At 38.7% G+C, this 22,873-nt stretch overlaps 2 protein-coding genes across 4 annotated transcripts; both read right to left on the reverse strand.

Moving 5' to 3' along the window:
* Positions 1–5,046: 5,046 nt before the first annotated feature.
* Positions 5,047–8,867, reverse strand: LOC132843960 (potassium voltage-gated channel subfamily A member 2). 2 transcript variants are annotated; one of them, XM_060867103.1, is made up of 4 exons: positions 8,783–8,867; positions 8,020–8,310; positions 7,512–7,613; positions 5,047–6,644 (listed from the first exon to the last, which is right to left on the reverse strand). In XM_060867103.1, exon 4 carries the CDS (start codon positions 6,526–6,528, stop codon positions 5,047–5,049), a length of 1,482 nt encoding a protein of 493 aa, XP_060723086.1. In that variant the 5' UTR covers positions 6,529–6,644; positions 7,512–7,613; positions 8,020–8,310; positions 8,783–8,867. The 2 variants fall into 2 exon arrangements, with proteins under 2 accessions (XP_060723086.1, XP_060723085.1); XM_060867102.1 differs by lacking the exon at positions 7,512–7,613.
* A 3,613-nt stretch (positions 8,868–12,480) lies between these two features.
* On the reverse strand, positions 12,481–18,899 carry kcna3a (potassium voltage-gated channel, shaker-related subfamily, member 3a). Of its 2 annotated transcripts, none has more exons than XM_060868074.1 (3): positions 16,454–18,899; positions 14,880–14,977; positions 12,481–12,849 (listed from the first exon to the last, which is right to left on the reverse strand). In XM_060868074.1, the coding sequence occupies exon 1, from the start codon at positions 18,776–18,778 to the stop codon at positions 17,234–17,236; it is 1,545 nt and encodes a 514-aa protein (XP_060724057.1). In that variant the 5' UTR covers positions 18,779–18,899; the 3' UTR covers positions 12,481–12,849; positions 14,880–14,977; positions 16,454–17,233. The 2 variants fall into 2 exon arrangements, with proteins under 2 accessions (XP_060724057.1, XP_060724056.1); XM_060868073.1 differs by having other exon boundaries at positions 14,880–14,980.
* Positions 18,900–22,873: the final 3,974 nt, after the last annotated feature.

Below are 22,873 nucleotides of genomic sequence, written 5' to 3' on the forward strand. Positions count from 1 at the left end.
TCTTGAGTATCATCAGCGTTTTTTCTGCATCATCTAAGAGACATCCGAGTGAATATCCTGGAGTTTAAACCAACCTTGTACATATTTAGGTTCATATTCAGTATAAAACAAGCTTGATGAAGGGCAAAAGGCTCAACTTCTCTTGATCATCCATCATCTTATGATCTACTGTCATAAGCCATGTTAAACATATAAACCAAACCAAAAAATAAAAAGGATTATAACTAAATGTCTGCTTATAATAATCAATCTTAACAATACACGTTTTGGCATTCAGAAGTCTTAAACATTTCCAGGAAGTGAGGATTAACTAATGGTCAAAATGAATAGTGTGCTCATACTGCCTGATGATGAGCATTGCGTGAAGGTGTCAAGTTCTATTCTTCACCTCCCTCCTCCTGTCTCACTGTTTAATCTATTCCTGTCTCCTGTGAAGATTCTGTCAGCCTCCCAACACTCTCTCAAAGCATATCTTTGAACATCACCATCTAGTTCTTCAATGCTTAAAACAGAGGAATAGAAATTCGTTCCTTATTCTGCTAATCTTTTATTTTTATTAGTCTGTTTATAGTGCATACTATTCTCCTACTAATATATTTACATAGGGACATACACTATATTATACATGGGTCAAACATTGTGCAAAAAAGCTGTGTTTGCCTCCTGTATAGCTAATTGACTAATAATAGATAGCTTGAGTGAAAACTCTCCTGATTGTGTTGTTGTTCTTTGAGTTGTTGACTTTACGACATGGCAGCCTTTCCTTTGTTGAATAATAGTTAAAATTTTCCTCTGAGCACCACATTTTGATAATGCCTAAATGGAAGATGTACTGCACTCAAACACACAAACACACACACACACACACACACACACACACACACACACACACACAAATACCCTTGATGTTTCATTGAACACAGAAAAATAAAATGCAAACACAGGTTTACGATTGCTTCTCATTTTCATTTTCGATGTAACATTAAGACATGAATTGACATTTGAAATGTTATATGCTTAGTGTCAGTCATTAGATTGTCATCTTATTGTACTATTAAAGTGCATCTTATTAGACAAAAGAATGTGCAGAATTTCATTTCCCTCCCTATGCTAATCTTATGTACTTTTTTGTAAATGTTGTTTTTATAGAAAAAAGAAATGACTATGTTCTAGAGCATACAGTACTTGCTAGGCTTTACTGATATGAAGAGTGATAGGTATAAACTACATGTCACTTATGCTTGCAGTCTAATGCACTTCTCTGCAGTTTATCGGGTAGATGTTTAACAGATTTTGCACAGAACTATACAGACATGCTGACCTTTAACTCTGTTAAAATACAGCTAAATTCTGTACACATATATACAGAATTTAGCTGATCTTTAACTCTGTTTAAATACAGCTAAATTCTGTATATACTGTATGTGTACTGCCCATACCTCTGCCCAAAATCTGCATTATTTAAACACCTGATCAGATTGCAGTTATAAAGCTCTAGGGTGATTGTGCCTTATGAAACAAACATGAATAAGAGTTCCAAAACTCTCCAAACAGTGGTGCGTAGATACACAGATACACAGTTTACGAATCATGCTCAACACACACAAAACAGGTTTGCATAATTGAGTAATGAGATCCATTTTTAACCTTGCTGATTCCATCAGCACTCAGTGAATTCACAGGCATTAATGACACGGTGAAAGCAGCTGAAATACACTGAGCCACATTAAAAATATATGTAATTGCTTTGGGTGCTTGAGATAAGCATAGCCAACTCTTAATTGATATAAAATCTTAAATATTCCACTGTTATATAAATTCATGTTTATACTGTACCGCTTTTCTGTTTGGTTTGCTAATGATAAGTGGCAACATGACGAAGCAAGTCTCAAATCTCATTGGCTATAGTAGTCTGGGTAAAATTGGGATAAATTGTTTCAGATATTTCCACTTCATTTGTAACTAATATACAGTATATTGCACTTACGTACTGTATCTCAGTAAAGCTTGATATATCTTATTAACATTCAGTCCTGTATACACAAATACACAATAGAATAAGAGGTGAGTGCATTTTTCCAGTCCTTGGCAATGGAATGATCGTAGGATGCTTATAACAACAATTACTTAAGACATTCAGTGCTCCAAATAAAACACACAACAAAATAACTAACTAAATAAAAAAACACAATATCTGCAATCAATATGATGGCATTTAAAAGTGCTTAATATGCTAAATGTACTGTATGCCATTCAGACAAAAATACATTTTTTCAGTTTCAGGTCCAACACCTGATGCTTCCAGGTAAAAATGAAACAAAAGAAAGAAAATATCCAGTGTGCAAGTGTTCAGGAAATGGGATGATACATTCCTTTTGTGTACCTTTCCATGCATAGACTAAAGCTCCCTGTCTGTTGCATTAAAGTTATTATATGCAAATCCTATAGGCACTGGCTATGTACAATGTGCATACAGTTTTTTTTTCTCTTTACCTCCAACTCAGGTTGTGAATGCAAATGACCTAAATATGAACTTTATATGAATGCATTTCTATACTCTGCTAAAACAAAGCTGACAGCTAACAGCTGTAAGGAATTCTGCCTGTATGCATTCAGCACACACAGGACACTGAATTCAGCACACACAGGCTGTGTTTCAAAAACTGAAAAATGAAAAAAGATGCACCACGTGCATAATATGATTGCTACAGTAAACTAGGTTTCACCTTCATTATTTCCTGGCAAACAATGGAATATAGAGACAGACCGTTTCCAGCTGTATCCCTACTGCATTAGCTGCCATTGTAAGACAAATAAGTAAAGAACTGCTTGCCTTAACAAATGCTCAAGCTACCACAGTATTAACTCGGTATGACCAATATGAAAGTTATACGGCTTTGTCGTCCTTTCAGTATTGTTGATATCTATTGATTTATTGTCTTTTTCTTGTAATGAGAGAAGTAAACAAGCATGTATGTCTCACTTGTATGCACTGGGAAGGTCATCTGGTGTCATGAGGAATAGGAAACTGCAGTTGCAGCTACAGTACTGCAATGTCCTTTTAAGTCATTCTAGTCATGTACTGCTGCTCTGCCACTAGCTAAAGGTCACTATGTACATCCCAATGTCTTTGACAACCAAAGACAAAATAAAACAAACCAAAAAACAATGACAACCAAACGAAACCTGAAAGCAGCACTGGTGCTCAAGACCATCGTTTTACAGTAGAATCATTACACATAATTAGACAAACAGCGGGGTCCACAATTCTGAGAGCACTAGTGAAAAATACTTCTATTTTGCATTCTTCTCTAATTTTATACACCATTTCCATTAACAGTCCTGTTACTGACAACAATATCATTTAAAATCTTTGAAATATTTATAACGAATTTCAAATCCATTTTAGATCAAACACTGAGTTTTTGTCTAAAGCAGTTAACGTGGTCACTATCACAAATTTACTTAAGTTGTTAAACTTTACTTAAATGGGGACCTAGAAATAGAAAAAGATTTAAATATTTAATATTCACAATATGCAACATTCTGTGTTATTATTTCAGAACTATAGAATTATTTCAATATTCCATAATCCATTGTTTATTTCCAAATGAACAAATAAAAAAATCTCAAAATTTTGGACACCCTCTATGTCTAAAAAGTTCTATTAAGCCTCTTGTTAGAAATGAAATAACAAAAAAAAATAGACTAATCTAAAATTGATCTTTGCATAAAATAGCTAATATTGATAATTGATAAAAAAAGGCAATATATTTATACTAATGCTACCAATTTGTTAGATCGACTGGCTAAATATTTGCTAAGCTTTATTACAGTGTTAAATCGATATGGCTTGTTTACTTCCCAGGTAAAATGAGCATCAACCATCTCTTTAGAAAAAGAAATGAAATGATCAGAACATTGCAAGCTGAAATACAACACAACTCTAGCTGCTTATTTCTGTGGTACCATCGTAACATCGCTCCATAATCACACCACTGTCACACTACATGAATTTTGCTACAATTTCATCATTGGTAGAGTCAGCTTGTGTTTTAACGATATTCAGAGCTAGATTTTGGGTTTGACTGAATAAGACCATTAGTTCTCATTATTAAACTTATTGTGTATTGGTGTAACTGTAATTGGTGCATGCTTAGGTCAGTGTTTTTTCCTAACCAAAGCATAAAGCTGACATTAACCCAATGTTGGTTTGCAAACATCAGCATAATCTGGTCTGTATGATAGACTGTATCATTAATAAAAAGCTATACATACATGCTGCATAAATTTGATAAATTTGATATCATGAACATAAAATATGGCACAGAAAAATTCAGTCTTTCTTAAAAGCTTTGCAGGTTACTGAGAGAGATGATGCTTTTTAAAACAACTGGAGACTGTTGCAAGACACTGTTGCAAAATTGTTTTAAATGCTTGGAGATGATTGAATCCGAGTGTGTTGTTGTTATGATGTTACTTCTGTCAGACATCTATAATAAGCAGCAGCGACAATGGAGGACGTTTTTGTTTTCATAATCTTATATCATTATTATTACACTCCCCATGAGGCCTTGTTTTTTTTTTCAGCAGAAGCACAGTAATATTTTCTTTGGAAAAGCACAGAGATGTGGCTGAACTTTGAGGGAATGATATGCTGTGAGGGTACATACATGGTACAAGGTGTTTTTTCGGAGGCATAAAGTTAACCCTTTAGTTAGGATGTTTCTTCATCCTCCTCTAGTGTCTACAAAAACTGTAGGAAGTTTGCTTTTTCAGTGAGAGTCACAGAGATGAAAGCTAACTGCATGCAGACTCTGATGATATTTGAATACGAAGACGATTTTACACAGAAGGTTAAGTTGATCTTGGCTATACTCAGCAGAATGGATCAATAGGAGAGGTTTCATATCAATAGCAGAGGTTCTCATTTATCATGATCCTCTTTAATGCTTTAACGATTTAAAGCCTCAGATCATTTGCAAACTAAGGCTACCATCTTCCTCACTCTTATCTGTCATTTTCCAATAACATAATCTTAGTTAGTTATACATCAGTCAGCATTTTTTTGATATTCACATAGTTTGTGTTGGCCAAAGTGCAGTTTTCTTTTTTAAGATCTTCCTCCTGGAAATCCTCATTGCTGTTGTTCATTCCTTCTTGAATCTCCATATAGTCAGATTTGCTCATGGTAGAAACACTTTGACTTCTTTTCAATTCTTCTTGGGAATCAGCTTTTGGTGTGTTAACCTGCAGATATTGAGCTTGCTCCTCACCCTCTGTTTCACGGTGGTAGAAGTAGTTGAAATTTGAGACAATAACAGGCACTGGCAAAGCAATAGTCAGCACTCCAGCGATGGCACAAAGTGAACCAACAATCTTGCCACCAATAGTTGTGGGTACCATATCTCCATAGCCAACAGTTGTCATAGAAACCACAGCCCACCAGAAGGCATCTGGGATACTGTAGAACTGGGATTCAGGTTCATCTGCTTCAGCAAAGTAGACAGCACTGGAAAAGAGTATGACGCCAATGAAGAGGAAGAAGATAAGCAACCCAAGTTCTCTCATGCTGGCTTTCAGGGTTTGCCCAAGAATTTGGAGTCCCTTGGAGTGACGTGAGAGCTTAAAGATTCTGAAGACCCTTACTAGCCGGATGACTCGCAAGATAGCTAAAGACATGGCCTGCTGCCCTTGTTGGCCATCCTCTGCTTTTTCTGCCAGTTCTGTTCCAAGTGTAATGAAGTAGGGGATAATGGCTACCACATCAATCATATTCATTATGTTCACAAAGAAGCTGGCTTTACTGGGGCAGGCGAAGAACCGAACCAGGAACTCAAAGGAGAACCAGATTATGCAGAGGGTCTCCAAGATGAAGAAAGGGTTAGTGAAGGAGGTGGACACATAATTGGTGGTGGAGTTACTATTATATGTGCGGACTTTATGCATATCTTCTTCATCACTACGGAATATAGGCAGAGTCTCCAAACAAAAGCTGACTATAGAAATAAGAATTACCATGACAGATATAATGGCTATAATCCTTGCAGGTCCTGAACTTTCTGGAAACTCAAAGAGCAACCAGACCTGCTTCTGGAATTCATTATCAGGCAAAGGCCTCTCCTCTTCCTTTATGAACCCTTCATCCTCCCTGAACATTTCAATAGCCTCCTCTCCAAGCTCATAAAACCGAATTTCTTCTGAAAATATATCCAGAGTCACATTTACAGGGCGCCGTAACCTTCCTCCAGACTGGTAGTAGTACAGGATGGCATCAAAACTCGGTCGGTTTCTATCAAAGAAATACTCATTCCTTAAAGGGTCAAAGTATCTCATCCGCTTTTTTGGATCACCAAGCAGGGTCTCAGGAAATTGCGAGAGGGTCTTGAGCTGTGTCTCAAAGCGCAGGCCAGAAATGTTGATGACAACCCTTTCACAGCATTCCTGTTCTCCCTCAGCGTCATAGTCCTGAGGGTGGCCTGGGTGTGCTGCTGACTCATCTGAGGGATCTCCTGTTGCCACTGTCATTATGCAGGAAGGTGAAGACTGCACTTTTTACCTGAGCCAGACAACACAGTGTGAGAAAAATGAAGGGTGAAGTCTGACAAGGGTTTTAATGCCACAGTGTGTTCCCAGAGGATTCACTAAAACACAACAGAGATGCAAATGAATATTAATATTGTTTGTTGCAAACATACATAAATTACATGCAATCAGACAGACTTAAGATATTTGCTAAGAAAAACTGATCCAATCATATAAGAGGAATCTGAAATCATGCTGGACAATAATCTTTCCTGAAATCTCCTAATGCTAAAGTAAAAAGTGTGATGCCTGATTCACGGCTTTAGAAACTACAAAACAATGCACTTTATTTCTGGGTAGAAGAATAACTCTATATCTGATGATCTGGAGTTGCCACAAGTCACCCCGGCAATCTGAGCTGTGTCAGCAGTGCTGGAACTAAATTGGTGAGAAAAACTATATGAACAGATTACAATTGTGCAAAAGAAACTCTAGGACCAGGGCTGGGAACTTGGCACTACTCAATCAGTATCACTGCATTTTAGTTATCCTACTTAGAGTGCATTGTGCAGTTTGTGACACAGCCTGGAATTATCTCTAAATGCATGCACACTCTAAATGCAGCAGTGAGATTATTACTTACAGTGGAAAAAGAATGCTGCACAGTCCGTATTATGTTGCAGTAACATTTATCAACAAGAGTGGTCAAGAATTCCAAAAAGATCACATCCTGTAGCTCTGCTAGTTCATATAGAATTTAGAGCTGGCCAAATCCACACAAAAGAGTGAGGTAAGGCAGAACAGTTGGGTTGCGCAAATAACATATAATTACCTCATAAATCATGTGAGGGAGATGGTTTATTAACCGTGCTTTGACAGACTATTCTTAGTGGTTCTGCACTGCAGTAACATAAACTTCATCTTTGAGAATACCATCATTCAAAATAAGCCAATGTCTGTGACAGATGTACTGCCCCCGTCCTCACCTTCACCCAAAAGTAAACACAGTCTGGTTATGGCTGAGCTCTGCCTATTCATCTTTTTCCATGAATTCCTCAAATGGTGATCCTGGTCCTCTGGTATGAGCTCTAAAGTATTCCACATGAAAAATTAAACTGAAGAAAAGACCATATCACCATCCCCTCAGACACAAAATCACGACATCATGCTAGCTTTTGTTTTCTAAATGTATATATATTGCTAATAAGGAAAAAAAGGTAGAGATATAATCTATATTGCTGAAGCATGTTTCCTAGACAATAATTTATATATAAATATACCTTCACTATATTCCTAGCAAAACCACCAGTGTTGGAGATACACATGTAGTACTGAATGGTCTCTTACAGGGTTTATTTGTATCCATTCTTTTTTTAAGCAACAGAGGGGTTCAATCTTTACTGTAAAAGTTCATTCAGCAGTGGGGGTTTTGCTGTGTGTTATTTTCAATATACCAATCGGTATAAATCAGGATCATGTCCTGATTTACTCTACCTTTATAAGAATAAACCAGGTAGAGTCCAGGAGATCCTGCGCCTGTGTTTTGGAGATGCCAAATCTTTTCTTTCTAAATGCCGGTAATACTGGACGTGTCTTTCACTGGCGTGGAAGAAGAAAAGGTGGAAAGCAGATGGAGTACTCGGGTGTGTCCTTTCCTCCTCCCGGAGCACCTCAATCTTCACGGCAGGTCGTTTGAAGCGAAGGAAAAAAGGCAAATAAGGCACGAGCGCTTCACGTAGTATCCAAGGAAACGAGCGAGCGCGGCCACAACCGAGAGGAGAAAACCTGCAACAGTGAAAGCACCATCATTACAAATTAGCATCCTGCAAGCATCATTTCTGCTCTATGATCATTTGGAGAAACATCCAACGAGCCTGAATCGCTAGCAATATTTACACGGATACATGAGGCAACCTGCGAGTCAGTAGGTTCCAGGATGTGAACCTGTTTCTGCTGCTGTTAAGTTTACAGGATGTCCGAGCAAACTCATTAGCGCGCCTTTTCCCCTCTTTTTGTGACGTTTTCACGCGTGCACGTTAATCCAAACAGTGCTATCCAAGCAGAAAAGCTCGAGCGGCCGCTCTAACAGGTTGAGCGCGCACGAATCTTCCACAAATCCACACAACACAGCTACATATTCGGGGGGAATATGTCTATATGTAATAATCTACCAAGTGGAAAAGCTAAACAGTCAGCAAAAAAAAAAAAAGCTCAACAAAGAGTTAACGAGGTTAGGCGTCAATCACTGCTTCCTTACCTGTGTGTGTCCTTCGCCTTGCAGGTGAAACGCTGTGGTGTGTATATTTATTATATCTCTTTGTCGCAATATGACGGCTCGGTGTAACCCCAAGTAACCATTAGTCAGTTCGTTAAGGCGTTAAAGAGAAGCTGCAGAGGAGCGATGCTGTGCATACCAAAAAGACTACGGCATCGCGGATGGACGCGCCGCACTGTACCACTCCTCACTTATCCAGAGTCGCTCGCTTTAAAGGGAACGCGCCTTAGATGCTGACTGCTGCACGGTTGCCAGGTTAGAGTAAACGTTTCCCTCCCAAATCACAGCATTAAAACAAGTGAAAGTATCAGAAAAAGACTATATTTTCCATGCCAATGTGTGGGTTTTAAACATAGACCAAATAGGAGAGTTTAGTATAACAATTCTTACCAAATGACAAAATTAAAGGATTAACCCATACGTTTGGATTACAGATCAAATTTGGCACTAAATGTTATCTGCACAGTGTGTGAGGATCCTAAGGCATCTAGAGATGCACCAGCTCCAGTTAGACTCTGCGATACTAAAGAGGAGATGCCAACTACATGTGGTCTTTGAGGACAACAATCTCCTCATCAATACATTTGTCAGACTGTATATTTATAATCACACCCTCAAGTGTCACCCATAAGAGGATGGGTTTCCCTTTGAGTCTGGTTCCTCTCAAGGTTTCTTCCTTCCATTCAGTGGAGTTTTTCCTCACCACTGCTGCCTGAGTCACCTCAGACTTGCTCACTGGGGATAAATACAAACACATTTAAATATATCTAATATTAATCTTGAATTTTTGTATTATATTAATCTTTATATTATTCTTTATAATAACCTTTTGTTCTATGATTATGTTCTGTAATGCTGCTTTGAGACAATGTCAATTGTTAAAAGCGCTATACAAATAAATTTGAATTGAATTGAATTAAATTATACACTGATATCTCACTGTGATATACGCTCATAAATTTTGAATAGTTGCTATAACAATATCAATAAAGTATCACAGTATGGTATCCATTCTTGGTTTTATTTTATATGGATAGTGTTTGTGCTGGATACTTTTACTCTGGTTTGAAAGAGAGCCAGGCTAGAGCAGACAGTGGCACACAGCCAGGACCCAATAGATGTTCAAGGTCACTTATCCACCCACTTCTGCAGTAGTTGCTCTAGCAAAAAAACCTTTAAAAAAAATCAGTGGACAGATGCAGTGTCCTTCCACTGTCCGCTCACCATTAACCCTACACAACCCTCATCTTGACTTGTGTTACTATCTATACAGAGTTTCACATGTTCATCCTGTGTTTCTGTGTGATGCCACCAAGGTCTCTGGTTTCTTTCCATCAATCAAAAACATGCATTTTGGTGAATTGGTTACAATAAATTGCTCTGTGTGAATGAATGTGTGATTGACTATAGTGTGCTGTGATGGTCTGATGTACCATTCATGATGTGTGCCATCTTTTGTCTAGTCTTCCCAACAAAGTCTGTGAAGCTACCATGAACCTGACCAGGATGTGGTGGCTATGTGACCTCATCATTTCCTACTTAACAATGAACAAGAAATGATACGCTTCACTCATGCCATAGAAAATCAATAGAGGTCTGATACGCTCTAAATTATAACTTACCCAAAGCTCAGGTACACAGATTCAGTCACTGCTGTCATTGGATGGTGCTCCCCTTGTTACTATGGTGACAGGCATCAGGAACCTTTATGCAGACAGTGTGAGGCGAGAGTGTGATGACATCTCACAGGCCAAGGAAATGATGGCACTGAGCCCTATATGCTGTGTCATGCCTGCAGCTTTTCTGACTGATCCATTGCTTGAGTCAGCATTTTAGGATTCTTTAACCTTTCAGGAAATATATTAGCCTGTTAAATGTTATATTAAATGCCAGAATGTATATGACTGATGTCTTCCCTGCATTCAATTGCAGATTGCATTATTTTAACCAGAACCTAGAACCCACTGTTCACTCCCCGCAGAGTGGCAAGACATTTTATGTCTCCCTTGTCTTTTTAAAGTCAGCGCTGCTGGAGTCGCTACTTGCACCCTGATCACTTTTAAACTGCTATTGGACATGTGTATACTTAATTAAAGCAGAAAGCCCCCTGCTCCTAATGGACTATTGGAGTTCAGATACACATGAACATACGTGACATGTTCATGTCCAGTGAACTGTGCAGGGGCTCAGCTGCTTCAGAAAAGCTGAAGAGAGCTTCCTCATTATTACAAGCACACACACACACACACACACACACACACACACACACACAAACACTCACAAACAAACACTCACACACACACACACACAGACGGCGGCTAGTAGTCCCCTGTCTCTGCCGTGCCAGAGTGTCTCCTGGGACAAGGCCAAATATACACTGTGATAATGGCTTGTATTACACCACTTTCAGAAGCACTATTGAAAAAGCCATTAAGCAGTGTAAGAACACTATAAATCAAATGCAGTTTGAAATATTATATATAGTATAATATATATTATATATAATATATAGTGTGTTTCATGCTTTAATAATCTCTGTATCTGCTAGAGTAACATTTACTGAACATTAAGTGTTTATTTTAAGTCAGCACAGCACAGAGTCAAAATGACACAAAGGTGTAATTGCCTTAAACACATTTCCAGACATGCAAGTGTGTATTTTATAATTCATCAGTGAATGGTCCTAATGTTAAGACAGTCATTTGGGGTATTACTGTATTGATCTATAAAAATTGCTGGATATTTCAGTCATCGTTTTACTTGTTGGTATTGAATTGTTGCTATTCAAGTGGTGTCAGTATAAGGACACAGTAAATACGTTGTCCTAAAATATCTCCTCTCGCCATCTGTAGCATATTAAAAGCAGTGACTTCCTTGCTCAGCGAAATAGGATTCATTGCTTGTATCATTCTAAATTCAGCTGTTCTTTTTAGCAAGGATAAACATGGCATTCTGGGATATTTGCTACAATCATCTGTGTTCAGGAAGTGCTGTAGTTTGCACAGACACTAAACAGGAACAGGGTGACTAAGCAGTACTTTCAACACCTGCTTGGCCTACTTTGAAATAAAAAAATGAAATAATAAAAAGATCTCCATACAAATGTAAATGAAATCCTTACAGGTGCAGCAGGGTGCAGGTGGTTTTCAGCAAACAATTCATTTCTATGTGTTGCATCGGCTATAGTCTAATATATTTAATGTACAAAAAGCATTTAATACCCTACTCATTTAGCATATTATCCCACTAACATAGAAAGTGTGTAAAGTAGGCCAATTTTAGCGAAAGCTAAATTGCTTGCATAATGCATTACTAAAAACATGATGGAGCAGTATAGTGACACAGCAGGTAGTGCTGATGCCTACAGCTTCAGGGTATGGAGTTTCATCCTCAGCTCTGGTTATTTACTGTGCAGAGCTTTTTTGTGTGATCCTTGGGTCCATGCAGGTTTTAGATACTCTGGGATACATCACACTTTCCAAAAACATAATAGGAAATGGTTTGGTATATCTATAGTATACATCCAAACTTAAACGGTTACTTAAAGGCTAATTTCTTGCAAATACCAGCAGAAATAAAGTAGAGAGGAAGAGAGAGAAAAGAAGAGGAATCACTACTGGAAATGTTTGCAATCCATTTTATTAGTTTATCTCAACGAAAACATTGAGTTGTTTTGGTGCTTCATTGCTTGGAATGTATAATATATTTAATATGTAAACATTGGCCTAATAATAACACACTTATACACAGACATCTGCTTTTAAAACAGTACAAACAGTGAATACATGAAGAACAGACTAACATCCTATCCTCACTTATATATTTCTCATTGTATTAGGCAGTTATGTCCAAGCTTCCAACCCTTGTGTGTTGTCTGATAGGTTATATACATTCAGTCTGGCAGTGTATCTAGTGGACAAGGCCACTTCTATAGTCTTCACATGATAAGAAGGTGATATACAACAAATCAGATATCTCTTTGATGAGTTTTTGTGCTTTGACCTGTGCTATACTGTGCCTAGTGGTTGTTGATAAGTCTGGATCTGTCTCTGCAGAAACAAAACACACACATACACACACAAACACACATGCACGCTTCACATAATTGAAACATTACAGGTGAGTAATCACTTTCTCTTTAAATGGCAAAGAAAGACAGTTTACCAATCAGTCTTGACCCATGGAGAAACATGTTTAATTTTAAAAGAGGCATTAAAGGAGTTTTTTTTTTACAGGAGAAGTCTTGGACAAATAAAAAATCATCACACAAATATGTTGTGCTTCCGCAAATTGTTGCCACAAAGATGGTAGCACACAATTATTTATAAAGTCTTTGCTCTCCATAGTTTCCGAAAATGCAATAAAAAGAAGCTAAATCTGTAATATTAAAATAAAACAAAATCACAAATCGGAATGATAGGTTTGGTCAAACGTTTGACCACATAATGAATGAAATTGCTCATGGATGCACTGATAATTTTGTAAATATCCTGGATATCTGAATATTTAAAGAAATATGCTGTATTATCCTTCTTATACTACTCTAGAGTTTTATTCAATAGCAGAGGTTCCCAATATTTTTCCCTTAAGCAGTCTTTGCTTACTACTCTCATCTTTGGCTTGCTCTTTAGGGATCTATTTCGTCTTTAGGGATCTAATTTCTGTAAAACTGCTTTGCGACCATGTTTGTTTTTAAATGTGTTTAGTACATTTAGTACATTCACTACTATTTCCATTGTATCTTTGTAAATTACTGGAAAAAGGACAGCCCACATTGCCTTTTTTGTACCTTATTCTTTTTAAATTCAGCATTCAAGTTCATGCTCATAATAACTATCAATATATTCATCATTGTCTATTGCTTAGAAGAGTGGAATGGACTTTATTCCGTTCAGAAAGACATTGTAGCGTTAAAATGATAAAATGTCTTTCTGAACTGAAATAAATCTTTTCAAAGTCGCTGAAAGTCTGAAAGTCACTTCTCTGTGAAAATAACATCAGCTCCACTCAGCCATATAAGCGCCAGAACAGCAGCCAGAGTAAGAAGGATTTAAATTGTCTCTGTTTAATTAATGATTTGAGAGCCTTCAGTGGAAGAGATGAAGTGTGATAACACCCAGAGTGAGCGGGTAACAATTACAGGAGTCTATCAATACACCCAGACCCCTAGTGGTTGTACAAACAAAACCAAAAGCACATACACAAACAAGTGTGGCTCACGTGCAGGCAAACAAACAAACAATACTAAACAGAAACACACGCTCACTTGTACTGTCAGACTACAAAGATAATGACAACCCAGAAATGTGTTAAAGCTTTGCAATTTTTTTTAGAACTAAAGCTACAAAATGTGCTTCAGTTCCAGAGCAAACACAAATACTATAGTGTCTTTAATTTCATGTAGTTATATCTTGACAAACAGTGATGATCCCCTTAGCATAAATTATTCATCAATTTTTATAGTGTCATAATTCCAGTAGCCAATAATACATTTTACTAATTACTCAGCTGTAATAATTGTGAGCTGTTGTTGCATCATATCTGCTGTAATTGTTGTGATGTTGACAACATACTGACAGTAGACAACTCTGAAATGAACAGAAACTAACAACAATAGCATTGTTTTGTTTTAGGTGAAATATTTTGCTAATTTCTTTGTAACCTATGGCTACTTGTTCATTTGATGTAGAAGTATTTTGACTATTTTTCTATATGCAAATATATAAATTAATTATGAAATAATAATACAATTTCTTATGTAAGTATAGATCATTCACCCGTAAATATTTGTGTCTATGATGCCCTATGATGGATTAATCTCCCCTCCTATTCATGCTTGAACCAAGAGTTCATGGGATAGTCCCTGAATCCACCTTGACCCTGACCATAACAGTTATTAAAAATGTATGTATGAAAGTTAAAAACCAACAAAAATTTCAACATTATTAATAAATTCTTTTATTGTAACCACTTCTTGGTGTACTAGTTTTAGTGCCAGGAAAATATGAGGGCTGCATAAAAGGTGAGATTGGGTCCTGTTCAATGCTAGCCTTTAACAACACAGTATAAATCGATTTACCTTTATAACTTCTTTTCCCAGTTTGGAATTGAGCCACTGTGTGTCATATGAATGCCCATCAGCAGAAATCTTTACCAGTACAGGGTCCTGAGCTTCACCTGCTGAGAAACAGACAGAAGATGAGAATGTGAATGTGTGATGTCCTTATTGACTAAGGCAAACCCTAGCCTCCTCAATTATGACTTAAAAGTAACTTGTGAATCTCAGCCTGAATTGTAGCGACAGCTTATTTCGCACGTTATCAGCTGACAGCTTGAATTTCCAGAGACGTCAGACAGCTCATTTCACACCTCCGATATATCAGCTCTCTTCCATGAAACATCATGTTGCAGCAGCTGTGCACTGTGATTATGCATGCAAATTCATTCTTGCTTACCCAAGAAGCAAACAAAAATAAAAAAATATATGCATAGCCAAGAGCATATGTGAAATCACCAGAAAATAATCTGCAATAGAACAGTTTGTATGCCATGACTAATATGATTATATTATACTCATTTTTGTGTAAGGCTATATTATATTATACATGAAGTATCAAGGAGTAAGTAATAACAAATGTATAGTATTATTAGTATTAGGACTGTTTGTCTGGTGATTTCTTGCACAAGCCAAAACATATCACTTGATGGCAGCACTGAGCAAAACGTGCTTTTGTTCTCGTGCAATATAAATAAAATAAAATACAAAAAAAAAAAAAAAACAAGGGATCGTTTTGTCCCATTAAATCAAGTGATTTTTAACGAATCAAGAAGATGCTCAAGAAATAAATAGAGATATTTGTGTAGCAAATATCAGCTACCAAATATCAGCTTTTGGGTTTTAGTATAGAATAAACGGATGTTTTTTATATAAAAATAAAATATGTTAAAAAAACAGATATATTTATACATATTTATAAACAAAAAAAAGATTTATATATTCCTTGAAAAAACAAACACCCAAACACCCCTTCCCCCAACCACATACACATATCAACACATCTTTACAGTGATAATTCACAAGGCTCTGATATATGGTTTGTGTTTTTCTGGACATTACTGAGATTACCAGTGAAAGCTCGTTGACTCGGATCAATAAGAGAGGAAGCATGCAAGTCCCTGTAATGAGCTTGCTCAGTCACGCAGTGTCCATCTTCCTCAAACTGACATCTACAGCACTGAGCCAGTGCAAGAGATTGTGAAACCGTGAGGCTTGCCAGGCTTCATGTAGGGCTCCAATATTGCCTGATTTGGACCCGTATCTGCTTATATAAAGTTTGAATACCATAATTATTATTGCAGCTGTCTCAAGTCTCTTACAGTGGATCATTTGACAGATACAACATAATCACATGAGCAGAATAATTTCAGAATCATTTTGAGGTTTATAGCTGCATAACTACTTTGGAAGGATAAATGACAATGATACAAAAATATAAATTAATAATTTGACCTTCTTTGCGAGTTAACATTAGCTTTGTGTGCTAGCTGTATGTGTTTGTCTCTAGCTGTGTTTGCAAGCAGAGCTTTGTGAACCATCTGGAGCGTTGCTGGAGCAACGGAGATGAGAGCAACGGTAACGTTAACTGGGGTTACCCAGGAAACTGTGGTCGCTATGGAGACTGCATCATAGGGCGGAGCCAGGGGTCTCGACGGGGAGGCGAATCCGCGCGTGCTCAGCTCAGTCCTGTTTTCTCACGCAAGAAAGGGCAGTGTTTCCTTTTTATGCCATACTACTGTGTCTTTCTAATCTGGAATTCTACAGGGAAATGATAAATATAATTTGGGGGAAATTGATCTTTTATGTGGCCGATTACAGCAATTAACATTGATTTGGTGATAACTGTTTTTTTTTACACAAATTAAAACATTTTGAGCCATAACAATCAATTCTTTCATTCTGTTTAACACATAGTTATTTGGTATAGGTAAAGGCGGTTTGATTAATAAATACGTACAATAGGCTATATATATATTTGACAACTTAATGGTTTTATCCACATGCGTTCACTTTGTTATAATGATATCTGCACTTATAGATACTAACAAAATGCATGTGACACTAACACGTGACCTCTGAAAATATATCGCTTCAACACATTAACAGGCATTTGTTAGATTGTAATATATTGCCAGTACGTATGATGACGATTATATATAACACTGAGAACAAATGCAGACTGACAATCACAAACGATTCGTTACTGTTTTTGGATATTTAAGGTCCCTGACCCGCCCTTCGTCCACTTTTAACCATTATAGAGAATGCATAATTATCTGCAGTCCGACAGGTTTTAGTCCGTGTACAGGGTCTGCATGAAGAAAATCAAGTGTAGTTGGTCTGTGGAGCATCGTGGACTGGAGCTGCTGTTGCTTTTACACGTCTGTGAAAATCTTTTTGATGTTTACGCAGTTCTGATTATTTTGGTTTGTGTAGTTAGCCTGTTTAAAGCCGCTGTTTATGCCCTCCTCTATCACCATGTACTCCGATTTGCTGAGTGACGAGCTGCTCCGCGTCCGTTTCATCTCCTCAGCGGAGTCGAGATGCTCGCAACTCCCCGTGTGCAGATACTGCGCGTGCTCCTCGCCGTCCGTCTCCCGGTGGTAAAAGTAGTTGAAATTGGAGACGATGACGGGCACTGGCAGCGCGATCGTCAAAACACCAGCAATGGCACACAGTGAGCCGACGATCTTCCCGCCGATAGTCACCGGGTGCATATCTCCGTAGCCGACCGTAGTCATGGTAACCACGGCCCACCAGAACGCGTCCGGGATGCTGCTAAAGCTGGATGCAGGGTCGTCTGCCTCAGCGAAGTACACAGCGCTGGAGAATAAAATGACTCCGATAAAAAGGAAGAAAATCAGCAAACCAAGTTCCCGCATGCTGGCTTTAAGTGTCTGCCCGAGGATCTGGAGGCCCTTGGAGTGGCGCGACAGCTTAAAGATGCGAAACACTCGAACTAGACGAATCACTCGCAGAATGGCAAGGGACATGGCCTGCTGCCCATTACCCTGTCTTTCGGCCAACTCTGTACCCAGGGTGATGAAATACGGGATTATAGCCACGATGTCGATTATGTTCATGATGTTTTTGGAAAAGGTGGCTTTGCTGGGACAGGCAAAAAAACGGACAAGAAGCTCAAAGGAGAACCAGATTATGCAAAGCGTCTCGATAACAAAAAAGGGGTCAGTAAAAGAGCTTGACCCGTACGGGGCAGTGCCGTTTATTACAGGTGCTACTGTGACTGGATCCTTATCGTCCCTAAACTCAGGCAAAGTTTCCAGGCAGAAAATCACGATGGAGATGAGAATGACCAGTACTGACACGATGGCGATGCCCCTGGCCGGGCCGGAGCTCTCTGGGTACTCAAATAAAAGCCAGACTTGCCTTTGGAACTCATGACTAGGCAAGGGGCGCTCTTCCTCTTTGATAAAACCCTCGTCCTCACGAAATTTCTCCATCGCTTCCTCGCCAAGCTGATAAAAGCGGATCTCTTCTGAGAAAATATCTATGGGCACGTTGACTGGTCTCCGGATGCGCCCGCCTGACTGGTAGTAGTAGAGGATGGCGTCGAAGCTTGGACGATTCCTGTCGAAAAAGTACTCGTTCCTGAGCGGATCAAAGTAGCGCATCCTCTTTTTCGGATCGCCGAGCAAGGTGTCCGGAAATTGGTTGAAAGTTTTAAGCTGCGTCTCGAAGCGCAGGCCCGAGATGTTGATGACCACTCTCTCGCAGCACTCGTGCTCCGCCTCATATCGATCCAGCGACAGGTGGCCGGGCAGCGCGGCCGATTCCTCCAGCAACTCCGCCGCCATCACCGTCATGCTGCCCTTCTCTGTCTCCGCGTAGCCGTGATTCTCGGCGTTGTTTCCCCTGTGGCGCGTTGACGGAGAGTCTATAAGGTTAAAGTGTTCATCCATTCCGGGGGGGGGGAGAGGCGACAAGGGGCCCGAGAGAGGCGCGCCTCTCCCACCCAGCTTGGAATGAATTAAAAAGTCTTCCCTGGCGTCTTCACCGAGTCCTCTCCGTTCTTGACAGCCGTTTCCGCGCGGTGTCGCCGCCCCACGGCGCGCGCTGCGCTCTTTATAAACGCGCGTCTATTCCCGCCCACAGCGCGCGTGCGCTTCACGCACCCTCACCAAATCAGAACCTAAGTTGGCATAAACATCAATTCAATCTCACTTTTTTTTTTCACACGAAAATACACAAATTCATATAAAGTAAATAAAATTGCTAAAAAAAAAAAACAGAGGTATTCGTCGGTAGATATTTCTCAGGAGAGAAATCAATTTCGCAATGTTTAATGGAACGCGTCCAGTCACCGATTAGAATTTTTTTCAATGACAATAGTAACAGCGTTTCGTAAAAAAGACGAGCACGTGTTAAAAGAGCAGGCAAATGATTCGTGTCGAGCGCGAAACTCTTAACAGTCAGACAGCCAAGTGGTAGCATACAAACCCGAGCGCACGAGAAAGCCTTCCGGATAAAATGGTACGCACGGTGTTTTCATTCAAACAAGAACGAAAAACCATTAAGCTTTTCAGACCACAGGGCTGGTCTGTGCATTTCCCTCAGAGAAAAGCCATCGGGTGGCGCGAAGCAGCGCGCGCGCAGGGATGCTTTACAGCCGGATGGCGCTCTCCATGGTGACGCGGCTCCCAAAGGCGAAAAGCGCGCGAGGGGAAGAACGCGGTCTGTTTGTTCAATATGGAGACCGGAGTCGTGATTTAGAGCTCAGCACACACAGAGCTTACTAATATGACTGGACATTGTTATACGATTTGATGAAACGGGACATCAAAGAATATAAGTCACCAGAAATCCTAAGCGCTTGTCAAATCTGTTAGTCAGAATATTTTATCTATGCAAAAAAACATAATAGTGCGCAATTAATAAGGAGAAACCCACAGCATTCTGTGTTTTGTGAAATAATTTTGTTTCTCCCTACAATTGTGATCGAAACGTTCATTGGTGTTTAATGCAAATCAAATGTCAGTTCCATTTTCTGGGCTAATCTTAAGTCTACACTCTTAAGTCTACACTCTTAAGTCTACACTCGTGCTTGAATAGATCTACAGTCGAGCTCAAATAAAGCAGGATGAAGCAACTTTATTTCGTTAAGCATGCTTCCCCCATTAGATCACAATAAGATGCATGACATTTGTTGATTCTGTGGAATATTTTAGTTAATTATGCCTTGTACAAAACACATTGTCCCGTCAATCCATTTTCTGTGCTGCTTGTCAGGGGATTCAAGCCCAAGCTGGGGGACACACTGGATGGATTTTCAACCCCCACACACACCCAATCATACAATTACAGCGTGTCCTTGGACTATAGGAGAGGAAAAGGGAATAACATCTAACCCAACTAGTAACTAAAGCAAGGGAGGAACTCATGAACTCCACACACACGAGGCAAACGTTATACACTAAGCTCAGAAACTGTGTTTAAGCACTTATGACGTTTATATAAGAGTTTAGAGTATAGAGTTCAAGCTTATATTCAGTATTAACCCACACAGAACCTTATAATACAACAAACTGTTATTTACAAACAAAAACATAAACATAAGTTTTTGGTATTTGCTTTTAGGTGGGTTTGAAATGCTTAATATTAAAAATATCTAACAATGATGTATAGATTCCAGTCTGTCCTGCAACTACACTGTGCATTGTGTTTCTTTGCCCTTTCTATGTTTTCTTGTGCTCTGAGTAATGGCTTTGTTAAACAGCTTTAAAGCTTCAGATATCACAACAAGGAAAGCCTAAATACAAAATAAGAAGATAAATACAAAATAGCACAGCATATATATTACCACACTTAACCAAATGTTTCAAACTTCATCATCATTCATCTTCTACCGCTTATCCGAACTACCTCGGGTCACGGGGAGCCTCTCAGGCGTCATCGGGCATCAAGGCAGGATACACCCTGGACAGAGTGCCAACCCATCGCAGGGCACACACACACACTCCCATTCACTCACGCAATCACACACTAGGGACAATTTTCCAGAGATGCCAATCAACCTACCATGCATGTCTTTGGACCGGGGGAGGAAACCGGAGTACCCGGAGGAAACCCCCGAGGCACGGGGAGAACATGCAAACTCCACACACACACAAGGTGGAGGCGGGAATCGAACCCCGACCCTGGAGGTGTGAGGCGAACGTGCTAACCACTAAGCCACCGTGCCCCCTGTTTCAAACTTAAATGTGGTAAAATTTTAAATTGCCATGTAAATTATTTTCTTGAATGCAAGTGCATATTAACGTTTGTTTTCCAAAGGGATTTACATCTCTCTCATATTTTGCTATGCAGAAGGATTTCTGAGGTTTCTGATGGCTGTATTATGATTATGATTATTACCTTATTTTTTATGACAATATATGTCATTATTATCTATGACAATGAAAAGTATTTCTATTAATCATCAATAGATCATCTGTGGGTCAGGGGGATCAACCTTAGAGTTCTCACTAGTAGCTACACATTTTTCCTATTAGTCCCACTGTGGAAACTGAATAATACATAGTAGTTACTATATAATATTCTTTAAGATTAATAAAAGAATTATGCCTTGTGGCTTTTAAGGGTCCAAAAGAAATGGCTAAGCATACATATTGTTCAATATCAGATGTCTAAACTGCGGTTGTGTGTTATTTATTTTGACATTTTCAGAGGGCAGTCTTTTACACCTAATATAAAGATTTATACATATTAATGTCTCCTGAGCTAGAAATGATTGGGTGGTAAGGGATGGCCAGGATTACATAAAAAGATTTGTTTTAAAAGATAAAGGAGAGTAAACTCACCTGAAGGCTAAGATGTTTTTCTTTCTATCAGCTTATTCAACACAGCAAACAAGAATGACTCTCACAATGTTGTAATGCATTGTGTATTTTACTACTTTTTTACTACACAAATCTGTGCCTCTTCCTCTTAATAAACGTAAATAAAGAAAATTCAATTGGATTTTGAATACTTACAATAATTTACAATTACTTTATTGAAATATCTCTGCAATTAATATGTTTGTTATTTATTTACAATTATTCAATTTCAAGAACAAGTTTAATCTGGGTCATAGAGGATCTTGAGCTTATCCCAAGAACGCAGGGTAAAAGGCAAGATAATTCACCTTGAAAGCCCCATGCACACAGTCATTGACACTCATGAGCATTTGGTAGGTTGAAGAAATTGTAGTACCTAGAGGAAACCTACAAAGGCATGGGGACTACATGTGAAACTCCACATAGATATTAACCTGCACTCAGGCTCAAACCAGGCACCCTGTGATAGTGAGGAACTATCCACTGCACTACCAAGTCACTATTTATTTATATGATATGATATGACATCTTGTATTGTCCCTTAGAGGTGTGTATGTAGTTAATTATTCACTAAGCTCATTAATGTCTGTGTTTAAGAAAGTCCTCACCAGTGTAATGTAAGTTAAGCTTGCACTTATATGTATAGATTGGATATAGAATTTTAACCATGCTTCCAGTACACCTCTTTTAAAAAAGCAACACATCAACTGGTTAACTGTCTAGCAGCAATCACTAGACACCCCCACAAGTGATTTATCTGTCTCTGTAGAGAGCTCATGGTGATTGGATATTAAGAGGCCTTTCTGGTCATGCCTTCTGCAATATTGCACAGTCATGCATATTTAATAAGGTTTTAATGTAAGTAGAGCTATCACTTATAACTAGTCAGACACACAGTAGAGAAATGCACAAAAAAACAATACAAATGTGCACAGAATTAAGAATAAAGATTGTATTTACCACGTTTTTGAAAAATACTTAAATTTAAAATATTATTATACAACAGCTGTCAACACAGCTGAAAAACTCACCTGTCCTGTCTGGATACCATAAATCTGAACACTTTCTCATTTGCTATCGTGGCTAATCACTGGTTAGCACAGGGAGAAATCAATATGGCTGGGATCATTGATCAGCAGCTGGGTGACACACAAACATTTTCCAAGGTCACATTTTCCC

This window comes from Tachysurus vachellii, chromosome 4, assembly GCF_030014155.1.
Source record: "Tachysurus vachellii isolate PV-2020 chromosome 4, HZAU_Pvac_v1, whole genome shotgun sequence".
Classification (NCBI taxonomy): Eukaryota; Metazoa; Chordata; class Actinopteri; order Siluriformes; family Bagridae; genus Tachysurus; species Tachysurus vachellii.

What these genes read in the sequence shown, in the direction of transcription:
- LOC132843960 (XM_060867102.1), bottom strand. Translation starts at nt 6,528, where the DNA reads ATGACAGTGGCAACAGGAGATCCCTCAGATGAGTCAGCAGCACACCCA.
- kcna3a (XM_060868074.1), bottom strand. Translation starts at nt 18,778, where the DNA reads ATGGATGAACACTTTAACCTTATAGACTCTCCGTCAACGCGCCACAGG.